General features: G+C 56.7%; 1 protein-coding gene across 2 annotated transcripts; it reads left to right on the forward strand.

Annotated features, from left to right (window-relative positions):
* The first annotated feature begins 254 nt into the window (after positions 1-254).
* On the forward strand, positions 255-7,971 carry TAMALIN (trafficking regulator and scaffold protein tamalin). Of its 2 annotated transcripts, XM_036096372.2 has the most exons (8): positions 255-601; positions 2,713-2,762; positions 4,359-4,413; positions 4,518-4,620; positions 5,796-5,889; positions 5,994-6,060; positions 6,282-6,348; positions 6,792-7,971. In XM_036096372.2, the coding sequence occupies exons 1-8, from the start codon at positions 350-352 to the stop codon at positions 7,277-7,279; spliced, it is 1,176 nt and encodes a 391-aa protein (XP_035952265.2). In that variant the 5' UTR covers positions 255-349; the 3' UTR covers positions 7,280-7,971. The 2 variants fall into 2 exon arrangements, with proteins under 2 accessions (XP_035952265.2, XP_035952267.2); XM_036096374.2 differs by lacking the exons at positions 255-601; positions 2,713-2,762 and adding an exon at positions 2,964-3,492.
* Positions 7,972-14,544: the final 6,573 nt, after the last annotated feature.

Consider the following 14,544-nt stretch of genomic DNA (forward strand, 5'->3'; position numbering starts at 1 on the left):
CACACAGGAGACCCCCGCCCCGCCCCGCCCCGCCCAAGGATGTCCTGCTCCCCTCCTCGGTGGCTAGGTTTGCCCTAGTGAGTGTTCAGGTCCCTAGACTTTCCCAGCCTGGCGGGGCGTCGGACGCTGTGGGCGGGGCTCCGGGGCAGCGGCCCCCCGGGGGGCGGGGTCTGCCGCTCTAGGGGCGAGGCCACCCGAGGCCGCTCCCCGCCCGCCCCCCAGCCCGCCCAGCTCGCCGATCCTATAAAGGGAAGGGACCCGGGGCCCGCGGGGCTGGCATCCCCGAGGCCCTGGCAGCCCCGCCACGCGGAGCGAGCGCCGCCTCCGAGGGTCGCCGGGCGCCGGAGCCATGACCCTCCGCCGACTCAGGAAGCTGCAGCAGAAAGAGGAGGCGGCGGCCGCCCCGGACCCCGCCGCTCGGGCTCCCGACTTGGAAGTCGCTCCCTCCACTCCAGCCCCGACCCCGGCCTCGGGCCCCCGTGCTGCAGCCGCCAGCTCTGGGGCCCCCGGAGACGAGCTGTACGCGGCGCTGGAGGACTATCACCCGGCCGAGCTGTACCGCGCGCTCGCCGTGTCCGGGGGCACTCTGCCCCGCCGAAAGGTGCGTCCCCACCCCCCCAACTCCCACTGCCCCCCAGCTCTCGGTACCCTCCGGCGTCCTTTCCCCGAGACCTGCTCAGCCCCTCAACATCCCGCATCTGTGCCCTCTGACCCCACAACATATTCCTCGGGGGCCACCACGTCCCCCACCTAATTCCCCAGCCCGCTCTTCCCCACCCACACGTTCAGAACCTGCTCTCCCTCGGTCAGTCTCCTCGGCCCTCTCCTCCAAAGGCGCAAGCCTCCCCCCGCCGCGGCCCCCGCCTCCACGCCGCCCCCGATCTCGGCGGCTCCCCACTCCACTCCCCACGCGCCGCCGGCGCGTCTCGCTCCTCTCCTCCCCGAGCACCCCCTTCTCCTGCTCGCTCCATCTGGCCCTCAGCACCCCTGTGCCCCGCCCCCAGTGCCCAGGTATCTCGAGGCCCCCGGGACCCCTCGCCTGGGCTGCTCCAGTTGGAGCGGGGAGGCCTAGGGCTGCGGTCCCGCCGCTCGCCGGGACACGCTGAGGGTCTCAGAGCCCCGGGGGGAGAGGGAGGCGGGTGGACGAGGAAGTGTGTGCGGCGCCGCGGACTCCCGAGAGCTCACCCTTCCGAGGGGACGCCCGGATTGCTGGGCTCCGGGCCTGCCGCCTTGCCCCGCGTTGGAGGTGCGGAGCCCGAGGCCACGGCTCCCGGGACTTCGCCGGGACCGGACGCGGTGGGAGGGGTCGCAGGGCGCCCGCGGGGCAGGAAGGATGCGAGCCGCGCCCGCCCTCTGAGTCTCCCCCTCCGCGGGGCTCTTCCTCTGGCCTGGGGGGACCTGAGCGCTCAGAAGTGGGGACACAGACCCAGGTCAAGGAGAAGGGGCTGGTGGCCTTTCCCCGCTCAGCACCCCCCCCCGCCCTTGGCTCCCCCCCATACAATGAACAGCTTGTTGAGAATTTGCATTTTATGAAAATCGGGTTGAAAGACAAAGGGGTCTCTCTCTATGCTGCCCAGTCCTTCCACCCCGGCCCATTTGGGAACTGCCCCCACCCATGAGGCCAGTATTTGGTTCTGGAGAAAGAGGGCTCACTTCTCTTCCTAGTCTTGGGGCAGCCTGGGGGGAAGGGTTAACTAGGGCACCGACCAGGAAGGCCCTGGGCTGTTGAGGGCACGTGGGAGGAGAGCTGGTCTGGCAAGGCCTCTTCCAAGGACCAATAATTTAGGGAAGGAGAGACACTAGTTGCTCCAGGGCCCCAAGGAGGCAGGAACCCTCAACTCTGACACCCCCCCCCCAAGAAAAACCCTCTCAATCTCTCTCCTAAGTATAGTGAGACTTAAGGACAAGTTTGAGGTCTGGTTTTTGTTTGTTTTGTCCCAGAGAGCAACAAAATATATGGCAACGTGGAGAAACCCAGGTGGAGCTGGGCGCAGCGGGCAACCTGCAGCTGGGATCCACAGTTGGTCCCTGAAACAGCCTGTAGTTTGGGGGAGGAGGGTTGGCCCTACTGTCTCCTGACTTTCCATGTTCAGGCTGGGATTGCCGGCTCTCCAGACCTGGGTCTCTGACCCCAGCTCCCCCAAGTCACTGTCTACGACTGAGACAATAGGAGGAGATGCCCAATGGCGGCGGGGGTGGGGGTAGTCTCTGGAGTACCTTGGTAGGCAAGTCCAGGGTTCCCCTGCCCTTCTTTGGGAACATCTGGAAAGAGCCCCTGCCTCAGCTTTTAGAGTCTGAAAGGTCTGAGTCCTGTAGACATACACCCTGAGGGTAGAGACTATTCTATCTAGATTAATGAGTCCCCCTTGTCTCCCCTCCCCTCCCCCCCTGCCCCACCTGGGCTAGCACAGTGCTTAGACAGTTCCTGCATCTGGAACCCAGTAGGACTGATGTGTCCCCACAGTCTCAGTCTCAGTTATGGGGTAGAGCCTGAGGGAGAACTCCGTGCAGTGATGCTGGAGGGGCATTGGGCAAAGTTACACTGGCACCAAAGCAGGTACGGAACTGGGACCAGACAGGCAGGCGACAGGAAGTGCGTGCTGGGTCCAGGGCTGGAGCCCAGGGGAGGGACCTCGAAGAGTAGGACTCTCAGCATCTGCTCGAGGACAGTCCCCCTCTCACCTGCTCCTTCCTCTCTGTCTTCCCACGCAGGGCTCAGGACTCCGCTGGAAGAATCTCGGCCAGAGTCCTGAACGGCAGCGGTGAGTCCCCAGCACCCCGGCCCCTGCCCTGGTCCACAAGGGTGAGCTGCTGGGGTGGCTGTGGACGGCAGCACGACATAGCTTTCGGCCCAGGGGGACTCATTCTCCTCTCAGCATGCTTCCCTCACTAAGAGTGAGGGGCAGGTGGGGGTGTGGGCTGTGTTAAGGGGGTGGCAGAGAAAGGAGGTAGGGACTTTTGAGTCATCAGGTGCTCCTCATGCCACCCCCAGTCCCTGCCAGTTACCCCTCCCTGAGGAGATCTGGATCTGGGAGGTGGAGAAGTGGAAGTCTTCGGGGCTCCCCTGAGCTCTCCCGGCCCCAGCAAGCCCCGGGGCCCAGGCCCTATCCCGGCTGCTGGAGTCTGGCGACCCCCGCGTCTAGGAGCTCAGTCCTCTGCTGCTCCCATCCTGCGGTGGCCCTCTTTGGAAGCATCCGCGGTGAGGGCACAAGTAGGCACTGACCTCAGGCCCCACGTTGCTCAGTCTCATGCAGATTGGGGCCTGGCTTCTAAAATGGATCAGCAGACTACAGCCTGCTGGCCAGATTGGCCCGTTGAGCGCTTGAGCTAAGAGTTGTTTTTCTATTTCTAAAGGGTTGTAAAAATAACAACAAAGAACAATATATGACAGAGGCCGAATGGAGCCCGCAAAGAAAGCCTAAAATACGTACTATCCTGGCCCTTTGCAGAAAAAAGTTTGCCAACACTTGAAGAAACCCAGAGAACACTGGGGTAACACATAACTTCAGTCACCTTATTCCCCAGCCCAACGCACAACACACACAGAGCGGGGAAGGCCTCCCTTCACAGTGGGGAGGAGCTCAAGTTAGGGCTGGGAGTTGCTTCTCAGCATTTGGGGGGCATCTGGGTCAGGCTGGGAGCTGTGGGCCTGGGTCTCAAGGGCCTTTCCGAGGCTGTAAGACTTGAAGAGGCCTCTGGAGGCTGCTTTCACTCTGCCTCTGGCGGGGCGGGAAGGAAGGGGGTGGGGGTGGGCAGAGGAAACTCTGGGCTCCCCCAGCAGGCGAGGATCTGGAGCGGCTCCAGACCATTGTGTCCAGTGGGCAGGCCTTCAGTGCGGGAAGGGGCGGCCTCGAGGCTCCCCTCCCCCCAGCCTCACATCTGGTGGGCTGGCCCGCTGCAGCTGGGAGGAGCAGCTGTGGTCTGGGCTGAGCCTCGTGACTGGCCTCCGAGGGTGGGGCCAGCCCTCTCCCCAAGGCTGCGGAGTAGAGAGGCTCAGGGCTGGGGCCGAATTTGGGGCCTCCGCAAGTCAGTGAGTGGTACTCTAGGGCTCACTAGAAAGCTGGAGGAGTGGCTCAAAAGCTCTGGGAGTCCATTCCCTCTGGGGCCCAGCCATTTGCAGTGCCTCCCTGCACTGGAGGCTAGATTGATTCTCTGTGGCTCCATGAAGCTGATTTCTGGCTGGGGATTGGGACAGGCATTCCAACAACCTGTGATGAGAGTGAGTTGTCGCTGGAGACCGTGAGCCCTGCCTGCGTGTTCTAGAGCAGACCCCGACATCAGTGGAAGGCCACACTAGGGGACCACCAAGCTCCTTTTAATCCTGACAGTCCTGAAATGGCCCCCGTGTCCCCTTGCAGGAAAGTGCTGACTTTGGAGAAGGAGGAGAACCAGACCTTCGGCTTTGAGATCCAGGTGGGAGAAGCTGGGTACAGAGGGAGCGAGGGATGGGGAGGCCAGTCTGAGGGATGGCTGGCCCCTGCCACACCCCTGGCCGATGGTCCCCTTGTCTCTTACAGACTTACGGCCTTCACCACCGGGAGGAGCAGCGCGTGGAAATGGTGACTTTTGTCTGCCGGGTTCATGAGTCCAGCCCTGCCCAGCTGGCTGGGCTCACACCAGGTGAGGTCTGAGCCCAGGACACAGGGCTCCGGGAAGGTGGTATGATCTCACTCCCAAGCAGAGGGGGTGAGAAATCTCTTCCGAAATCAATTCCCCTTCCTCCTCCTGTTTTGAGAAGGCCAAAAAGAAGAGTGGATAGAATCTAGGCTTTGGATCGAGGCAGATTTGCCATTTACTGTGTGATATCGAGCAGTCCCATCTGCAAAATGGGGGCAATAACATGCCCAGGGGTTCCCTAGGCACAGAGCCAGGGCCTGGTAAATAAATGGCAGATGTTGCTGCTGGTGTTTTGACTCCTGGCAATCTGGCCATCCAGCCCAGGGCAGGAGCTGGGGAAGGTGCAACATTCCATTCGATCTGCTTGATGTTGGAGATCAGGGCCTATCCCGCACCGACCTGGCCCAACTCAGGGGTACCTGTGTTACTTCCTCTAACAAGGAAATGATATGGTGCCTCCAGTAGGGGACCCTTGGGATTGGCCAAATCTAGAGCCCCCTGGTCCCAGGAAGGGGATTGAGACTGTATGAACTGACCACCTCCCCCACTCTATCACCACTTTCTTCCCTAAGCCCCCACCTCCATGCCCACTTACCAGCAGCCCCTGGTAGCCAAGTGGTATACCGCAACTTTGCAAAAGACCTTCGTATCCACTCTCCCTCCTGATCCCCGAAGTAGCCACAATAGGGATCCACACCCCTGTTTTACAGATGGGAAATGGGCCCTCGGAGGTGGTGGCTTGCCCTGCCTGAAGTCAGGACGTTCTGCGGTGGCACAGGGTCTCAGAAGCTGAGGCCTCTCATGCCTGGGGCCAGCGTCAGTTCCCAGCTGTGTCCTACTCATCCTGACCCCTTCCTGTCTTGGCTGGGTCTCATGACCACCTGTGGGCTAGACAGAAGTAACCAGCTCCAGGGGCAGCCCAGGGTTGCTGAGAGGGCTCAGCCTTTGAGGACAGTTTCCTGAAGGTGGGGTGAAGGTGTAGGTGTAGGAGGGCCTGACCCCTGCGCTGGGGTGCTGGGCCAGGAGGAGGTTTCCCCACAACCGTGAGGAGTGGTGGGAGGGAGCTCAGGAGTGTTCTGTGGGATTATTACCCTGACCCTTTCCGGCTCGGGTAGGGGACTGGAATTCTTCCATCATGCCACAAGGAACAGATGCTGATCCCCCTCTCTGCCTGGCAGGGGACACCATCGCCAGTGTCAATGGCCTGAACGTGGAAGGCATCCGGCATCGAGAGATCGTTGACATCATTAAGGCGTCTGGTAACGTCCTCAGGTATGTCCGGGTGCCGCGGTCCCTGAGGATTCCTGAGCTCAGCTTCTCTCAGTGTTTCCACGGCCTGTGGGCTCACTCAGCCTTTGGTTCCCCAACCTCCCCAGGCTGGAAACTCTGTATGGGACGTCCATTCGGAAGGCCGAACTGGAGGCCCGGCTGCAGTACCTGAAGGTAAAGCAGCCCAGATAATGTTCCGCCTCCACCCTCTTCTTCCCAAGCCCCTGCCCCCCCAGGCCTCACTCTTTTTTTGTAGGGGCCTATTTACCTGTCTGAACCTGCTTTTAACCTTAAGATTTCTTCTGTGTACTGCCTGACCCCTCAGTCTGTCTATACCCACCTCCTGCTTGTCTCTTGCTAGCTCCTGACAGTGAGGCGGGGGGTGTCTCTTGCAGCAAACCCTGTATGAGAAGTGGGGAGAATACAGGTCCCTAATGGTGCAAGAGCAGCGGCTGGTGCATGGTGAGTGGACTCGGGGTGCAAAGGGCCCCTTCTGCCCCTACTGATACCCCTCTTCATGCTTCCACCCCAGAACGAGGGGCTTACTTCCCTGGCCAAAGTGAAGAAAGGTTTGTTGAGCTACTACTTCGGGTACAACACTGCCCTGGGCTACTTAACTGCACACACATTTTTAGTTCATTCTCACAATAGCCTTGTGCTAGTAAGCATTAGTATCATCCCATTTCACAGATGGGAACAGCAAGGCTCAATGAGCCAGTTTCAGATACGTTCCGGGGCCCTTGTGTTTCCCGTGGTCCTCCTAAGGACTTGAGTGTGGAATCCTGTTTTGCAGGGGAGGGAAGTGGGGCTTAGGCCAGGGGCCACACGTTTGGTCAGCAGGAAGGAGCGGAGGTCCCCTCCCCGTGCCCTCTGACCGCCCGCCCTCGTGTCCTCTGCCCTGGCAGGCCTGGTGGTGAAGGACCCGAGCATTTACGACACGTTGGAGTCGGTGCGCTCCTGCCTGTACGGGGCCGGCCTGCTCCCGGGCTCGCTGCCCTTCGGGCCCCTGCTGGCCGCGCCCGGGGGTCCCCGCGGGGCCGCCCGGCGGCCCGGGGGCGACACGGACGACGCCGTCTACCACACGTGCTTCTTCGGGGGCGCGGAGCCGCCCGCGCCGCCGCCGCCGCCCCCCGCCCGCGCGCCCGGCCCAGGCCCCGCCGAGGCTCCCGCGTCCGCGCCCCGGGCCGCCCTGAGCCGCAGCGCCAGCGTGCGGTGCGCGGGCCCCGGGGGCGGCGGCGGCGGGGCGCCGGGCGCGCTCTGGACTGAGGCCCGCGAGCAGGCCCTATGCGGCCCCGGCCTGCGCAAAGCCAAGTACCGCAGCTTCCGCCGGCGGCTGCTCAAGTTCATCCCCGGACTCAACCGCTCGCTGGAGGAGGAGGAGAGCCAGCTGTAGGGGCGGGGCGGGCGGGGAAGGTATTTATTTATTTATTCGATCCAGCCAGTGCAGAAAGGGGGTGGGGGGGCGGGTACCCGGGCCGAGGGGACTCCAGGAGCCCAGAGCAGCGGGAGAGGGTCCTTGCCAACCCCAGCTGGGCTGCTGGTGCCTGGCTGTCTCTGGGGGCCCCAGATCCTTTTAGTCCTCCTCCCCTAAACCACGGTGGGAGGTGGGGCAGGGAGAACCAGGCAAGCCTGAGTTGGGAGAGGTTTGGGGGCGTTCATCCTACATCTGGGTCAGTAGTGCCTTGTGGGGTGTCCAGGAAAACCCCTCTGGAGGGGAGGAACCCTGTCCCACGAAGCCCTCTCCTCAGCTTTACTTGCTCCTCACCTTTGGCCTGGGGGAGAAATGGCCTCTGGTCGGTAGTCCCCCTACCCTCCACATATACACACCGTCCCAGTTAACCAGCGGGCCCCTGAAGGCGCCGAAGGTGCTGGGCCCCCTCCTTCCCGGCCTTGACCCCTAAGGGCTTGGCCCCTTCCAGGGGCCTGTAACTAAGTTGGGTCCTGCCGGGCAGGGGTCCTGGGTTCTCTGCCCCTTGGGGGACAGGAGCGGACATGTCCAGGTGGGGTGGGGCGGCACACTGTTCCACCGTTTTGCATATTGTTTCTTCTGAACCACAAACTGTATAAAATTGACGGTTTTTTGCATCTGTTGTCAGCGTGTTGACTGCCTGAGGGCGGGGGCAGGATTGGGCTCCGGCAAAGCTCTGACTCTACCACACACCCCTCCCAACACACACTTGGGTGCGAGCGTGCACGCGCGCGCGCGCGCGCACACACACACACACACACACACACACACACACACCCCTACACTGTAGTTTACATCTTATTTGCATGGAGCCTGCAGCCAGGGGAATAGTCTGGGGGATTTTGACTTACATGTATGAACCTGAGCAAGAGGCCCCACACCCTCTTCAGAACTTGGGCCTCTTGTTTAAGTGCATTTTGAACCTCCCTTCCCAAATACAACAGGTGGTGGCCAAGGCTTGTCTTAAGTCCTTAACTATCCCTGTGCAAATAACGTGCTTGGAACCTTCTCGGTGCTGGGCCTGGGTCTCCCACAGAGGAGGCCTTAGCCACCAGCCACCCAACCTGTGACAGGCCTAACCACTGACCACCCATTGTTCTAGAACTCCTCACTGGTTCCCCAGTACTCCTAGAATAAGTTTCTAACTCCCATGCTGGGTTATCTGACCCCCGCCTGCCTCATTTTCTTGTCTTCCTTCTCCGGCCCCTTTGCTGTAACTGGTATGCTTCAGATCCCATCCACCCGAGGCTCTGCGTTCACTCTTCCCATAATTGGCCCCTTCAGTCCTCAGCTCTGCCTCCCAAAGGACTCCCCACCCAGTCTAAAATACAGTCACACCTTCCACTGTGAAGCCCTGGATTTTTCTGCCCTACGACTCATCACCATCTGCAGTTGTCTTGACTTTTGTGGAGTCTGGTGTTGGCCTGGCCCCCCTCCCTGGGACGATGCACACTCCTTGCAGTAGAGCCCAGGGACCTTTCCTGTCTTCTCTGCGGCTTTAATTCTTGCCTGATACCAGCTCATAGTAGAACCCCAATAACTACAGTGTGTGCTCCCAGCATCTCCAGGAGGTGGACACCACCTTTCTTTGAGGTGACCCAGGGCAAGTGACCTGTCCAGGGTCACACAGAAAGCAAGTAGCAGAGCTAGGCCTGGGACTTGAGACTCCTGTGCTGGTGCTCGCTGCCAGTGACCAGCATACAAGGAACAGCTTTAAGGGGTCTAAGTGGCACCTTCCCCCAGCCAGGCCATCTCCTACCCTCTCTGTCCTGCACGGTACTGCACTTGCTTCCCGATGGGCTCCCCGCTTCCTCTCTTGCCCCCAGACCATCCCTCTACCTAGTAGTTTGGGCGATCTTTCTGAAAAGGAAATCGGATCATAACCCTCCTCACTTAAAACCCCTTATGGCTTCCCTGAAATAAAAGAATAAAATCCAAACTATTGCCTATGGCTTATCCTAACATGTTGTCCTTCTGGGCAGACAAATTACAAAAAGATATCCCTTCCTCTGAGTTGACAGCAGCCACAGGGGCCCAAGAATTTGGTAACTGGGAGCCTTTGTGCAGTGCACAACATCTGCGATTGTACTGGGATGCCTTGCAGGAGGCCCTCCGGGGTCAGGTCTCTATCTCTCTCTTCAAGCTCAAATTGTTTCCCCTTCCATGTCACTTCTCATGCTTAAGCCACACTATTCTTCCTAGTCTAATTCCTCAAATATGCCAAGCTCTTTCTTGTCTCTGCCCTTTGCCTATGCTGTGCTCTCTGCCTGGAATACTCTTCTTTACAAGACTGAGTCTCCATCCTGCAGCTTCAGCTTAAATACTTCCTCACAGAGCTTTCCCAGATCAGATCAGTAGTTCCCTGTCCTCATTACTCTTTATCTTGAGCCCTCTAGTTGTGTTTTTTTTCTTTTTTTAAAGATTTTACTTATTTATTTGAGAGAGAGAGAATGAGAGAGAGCACATGAGAGGGGGGAGGGTCAGAGGGAGAAGCAGACTCCCTGCCGAGCAGGGAGCCCGATGCAGGACTCGATCCAGGGACTCCAGCATCATGACCTTAGCCAAGGCAGTCGCTTAACCAACTGAGCCACCCAGGCGCCCTGTTTTTTTTTTTTCTTTACAGCACTTACTCCCCATTAGTAATTATATGACTTCTTTTGTATAGACAGGTCTTCTGCCTCCCTAAGGCAGGAAGCTCAGCCTTGGTTACGTTGTTCCTCCAGGGCCTAACACAGTGTGATACACAGCAGGTGCTCCATAAACAGGAATGCTTCCATGGGGCCGGGCCAGCACAGGGGTGACCACCACCTCTCCACCGCTCCCCCCCAGTGAAGAGGCCCCTCCCCTGCTCCAGCTGCTGCTGGCATCTGTGGGTCCCTCTCGTGATATCACTTTGGGGCTGGGTGTCAGCTCCAGCCCGGGCACCTGCACCTGGCCGCTCTGCGCTCCCTGGTTCCGGTGGGCGGGGGGTGGGGGGGGCGGGGGCGGGAAGGAGAACATTTGATTAAGAAAATGGAGCTTCCCCAAGCTCCCTGTTTGAACAGCTGCTCTGCAGCCACGACAAACAGCAGCTCCCGGAGGCTCCGGTCTCGGGGGGGCGGGGGGAGCCCTCTCCTACCTTTGTTCCCAGAGCCCAGGACTCGGGACTGCTGGGAGCCCGGCCGCGCGGGCAAAGCCCAGCGCCTTGCTGGGGGCGGGGTCTGCAAGGGCCGGCCCGGCTTTCTCCGCCCAGCAGATACCCAGCCCCTCCCTGACCAGCCTCTTCCTCCCCTCCTCCCCTGCAGCTAGTCTTGGGAGTGCTGCCGGGACCCCTCACCCAGGTGGAAGGGGGCTCCTGGCCGGGGCGCACACCGAGGAGGGTGGGGGCTGGACCCCACCTCCCAGATGATGGGATGACGGCACCGGCACAGCAGCCTCCTGCCGTGTAGGTGGGTGACAGGGAGTGACTAATGTGTGAGCTGCGATGCTAAAAATTAACCCAGGGATCGTGTTTGGTGGAGGGTGGGGGTGGATGGGAAGGGAGCAGGGACAGGGAAGAGTGTGTGGCTGGTATTCCCCCTGCCCTGCCTCCCCTCCTTCATCTCCCACCAGCCTTCTGGTCCTCTCAGTGCCCCAGGGGACTCTGTGGGAGCCCTTCCCCATCCCCAGGGCCAGAAGGGACCCCAAACAATTCCAGGGAGAAGAGGGGACACCACTCTAGGTCTTGTGTGTGGTAGAGTGAGGACACAGTCTTGCAGATGGAGCTCTGGTCTGAGGTCCCTACAGAGCCCTGCATCTGCCCCCCTCTCCCTGGCGTGATGGCCGCATGCCCCTGAGCCCCCTGGTTCTCCCCGCTCTGCCCAGGCCAGAGCTCTGCTCAGGAGTGGAGTGGGGAGCAGAAGTAGCCAGGGCACAGAGACAAGGGCAGGTTTCCATTAGCAGGTGGAGTGGGGGGGGGGAGGGCGCTGTACCTGAAGGAGAGGACCAGGGACTATCTCCCAGAGCACCTCTATGTACCGGCACTGTGCGAAACACTTCCAGAGCCATCGACCACTTAGGCCTCACAGCAGATCTGAGAGTCATGTGCCACTGTCCCCATTTTACAGATGAAGAGAAGCTAAGAATTGGAGAGGTTAAGGTAGCATAGCTGGTACCTGGCAGAGCCAGCATTCCTTCATATATGTTTGTCTCTAGAGCCCGGATTGAGCAGAGGGAAGACTTCCTGGAGGAAGGAGTGTGAGGACAGGATGTCAAGATGGTAAGGGACTGTTGAGAAGAATTGAACCTCTAAGGCTGTGGGGCTCACTTGTGGGGAGGGAAAGTGGGAGCATGGAGGGTGGATGAAAGGTGGGACCTTAGGGAGTAGGGTCTGAGATATGCCAGAGAGCAAATGGAGATCAGGTCCAGAGGGATCAAGGCTCCATGTATGTGGGTGCTGTGCCGGAGTGAGGTGAGAACATTCTCATCAAGGGATTGAAGGGCTCTTGAAACTGGGCTCTGGGGGCCACAAAGGGGCTTGGGCTTGGAGAAGAGCTTTGTTGACACACATAAGAAAACACGTTAGAAGGAGTAATTCAGAAACACTCGTATTTTGCTTGGAGACAAAACCAGAGAACTTGAGCTGAATGGCTGCAGGAGAAGAGATAAGATAGGAGAAGGCACTTTCTGCTCACTAATTAGTCACTCCTACAATCGGGGAAGTGAGCGGCTGCGGGACTCCCCAAAGGTCAGGAGAAATGCCAGGCTGTCTAGTTGGGAGGCTGTCTGGCCCTGCGTTGACGGCTGGATGGGATGGCCTAAAGGAGGGAGGGCTGGGCTGAGGCAAGTGAGAGAGAAAGGACCCTGGGGCAAGGAGAAGGCAGGGGACCAAGGAGGGCGCCTTAGAGCAATGAAAGAGCCAAAAAAAAAGAGATGACACCACAGAGTAGAGCAGGCATGCCTGACCCCTAGTGGTGACCTCAGGACACTGCACCTCTCTCAGCCCTGACCTTACTGGCCTGAGACCTGGCAGAAGTAAGGAACCACCCCCCACCCCATCAGCCAAGTGCTGTGAGGGTGACTCTCCCTCCTTAAAGCCTACCTCTCCAGGCCTTCCTCAGCCCTGCCCCACACTCTCACAAAGCGGAGCCTCCTCTGAACCACACAACCCATCTGAAGCTCTCTGCAACCTCGATTTGCCTGGCACTGAGTGAGCATTCAGTATGTCTGAATGAATGAATAATGCATTCAGAACTTATAAATCATCCAACTTAATTTATTTCAACCAACATACCTTCTCTGTGTGGAAGCCCACTTAGCCTGCAGGCTTGTAGACTCAGGGGGGGCGGTGAGTGGGGAGGAAGACACCTGCTGAATTGCAAGACATGGAATTTTTGCCATAAGGGAGACCTCCTAAACCTCAGCGAATGTTTCATTCCTGGAGTTTAGAGAACACACCAATTTATACAAAAAAGTAAAAAGTATGGAGAAGGAAGGGTGCTAATTAGTAACAAGAAAACATGTAAGAATAAATCGCATTGGAAAAGTAAATATATAGTAAAGGTAGTAGATTAATTATTATAAAGCTAGTATGAAGGTTAAAAGACAAAAGCAGTAAAAATAACTATGATTACAATAATTAGTTAAGAGATAACAAAGGTAAAAAGATGAAAAATGTGACATCAAAAACACAAAACCTAGGTGGGGGGAGGGTAAAAATGTTGAGCTTTAGAATGGGATCACACTTAAGTTGTTACCAATTTAAAACAGACTGTTATAAGTTGTTATATGTAAGCTTTGTGGTAATCACAAAGCAAAAACTTATAGTAAATACATAAAAAAGTAAAGAGAAAGGAACATAGCATACCACTAAAGAAAGTCATCAAACCACAAAGGAGAAGAGCAAGAGAAGAAAGGAGCAGAAAGGAACTACAGAAACAGCCAGAAAACAATGAACAAAATGGCAATAAGCACATACCTATTCATACTGACTTAAAATGTAAATGGACTAAATTCTTCAATCAAAAGACATAGTGGTTCAATGAATTAAAAAAAAAAAAAACAATACCCTTTTATATGCTGCCTACAAGAGAACACTTTAGATATAAGGACACATACAGGCTGAAAGTGAAGGGATGGGAAAAGATATTTCAGGCAAATGGAAACAAACAAAAAAAAGCTGGAGTAGCTATGCTTATATTAGATAAAATAGACTTTTTTTTTTTAAAAGATTTTATTTATTTGACAAAGAGAGACACAGCGAGAGAGGGAACACAAGCAGGGGGAGTGGGAGAGGGAGAAGCAGGCTTCCCGTGGAGCGGGGAGCCCGATGCGGGGCTCGATCCCAGGACCCTGGGATCATGACCTGAGCCGAAGGCAGACGCTTAAGGACTGAGCCACCCAGGCGCCCCTAGATAAAATAGACTTTAAAACAAAGACTGTAATAAGAGATAAAGAAGGGTGTTACATAATGATAAAGAAGTCAATCCAGTGAGAGGATATAACAATTGTAAATATTTATGTACTCGACATAGGAGCACCTAAAGGTATAAAGCAAACATTAATAGACCTAAAGGGAGAAACTGACAGCAATACAATAATAGTAGGGGATTTTAATACCCCACTTACATCAATGGATAGATCATCCAGATAGAAAATCAATAATAAATATGGCCTTAAATGGCATGGTAGACCAGATGGACTTAACAGATATCTACAGAACATTCCACCCAAAAGCAACAGAATATACATTCTTCTCAAATACACAAGGAACATTCTCCAGGAGAGATGATATGTTAGGCCACAAAACAAGTCTTACTAGATTGAAGAGAACTGACATCATATCAAGCCTTTTTTCCAACCACAATGGTATGAAACTAGAATTTAATTACATGAAGAAAACTGGAAAATTCACAAGTATGTGGAGATTAAACAACATGCTCCTCAACAAACCAGTGGGCCAAAGAAGAAATCAAAGGAGAAACAGGGCCGCCTGGCTGGCTCAGTCAGTAGAGCACATGACTCTCGATCTCAGGGTGGTGAGTTCAAGCCCCATGTTGGGTGGAGAGCTGACTTAAAAAAAAATTCCTTGAGACAGATGCAAACAGAAATAGAATGTACTAAAATTTATGGGAGGCAGCAAAAGCAACTGTAAGAGGGAAGTTCGGAGTGATAAATGCCTACCTCAAGAAACAAGAAAAGCCTCAAATAAACAAGCTAACTTTATGCCTCAA

Source organism: Halichoerus grypus, chromosome 6 (genome assembly GCF_964656455.1).
Source record: "Halichoerus grypus chromosome 6, mHalGry1.hap1.1, whole genome shotgun sequence".
Taxonomy (NCBI): Eukaryota; Metazoa; Chordata; class Mammalia; order Carnivora; family Phocidae; genus Halichoerus; species Halichoerus grypus.

Coding starts and splice junctions, on each gene's coding strand:
- TAMALIN (XM_036096372.2), top strand. CDS start 350: ATGACCCTCCGCCGACTCAGGAAGCTGCAGCAGAAAGAGGAGGCGGCG. Junction 602..2,712: donor GCACTCTGCCCCGCCGAAAG/GTGCGTCCCCAC, acceptor CTTCCCACGCAG/GGCTCAGGACTCCGCTGGAA. Junction 2,763..4,358: donor CAGAGTCCTGAACGGCAGCG/GTGAGTCCCCAG, acceptor GTCCCCTTGCAG/GAAAGTGCTGACTTTGGAGA.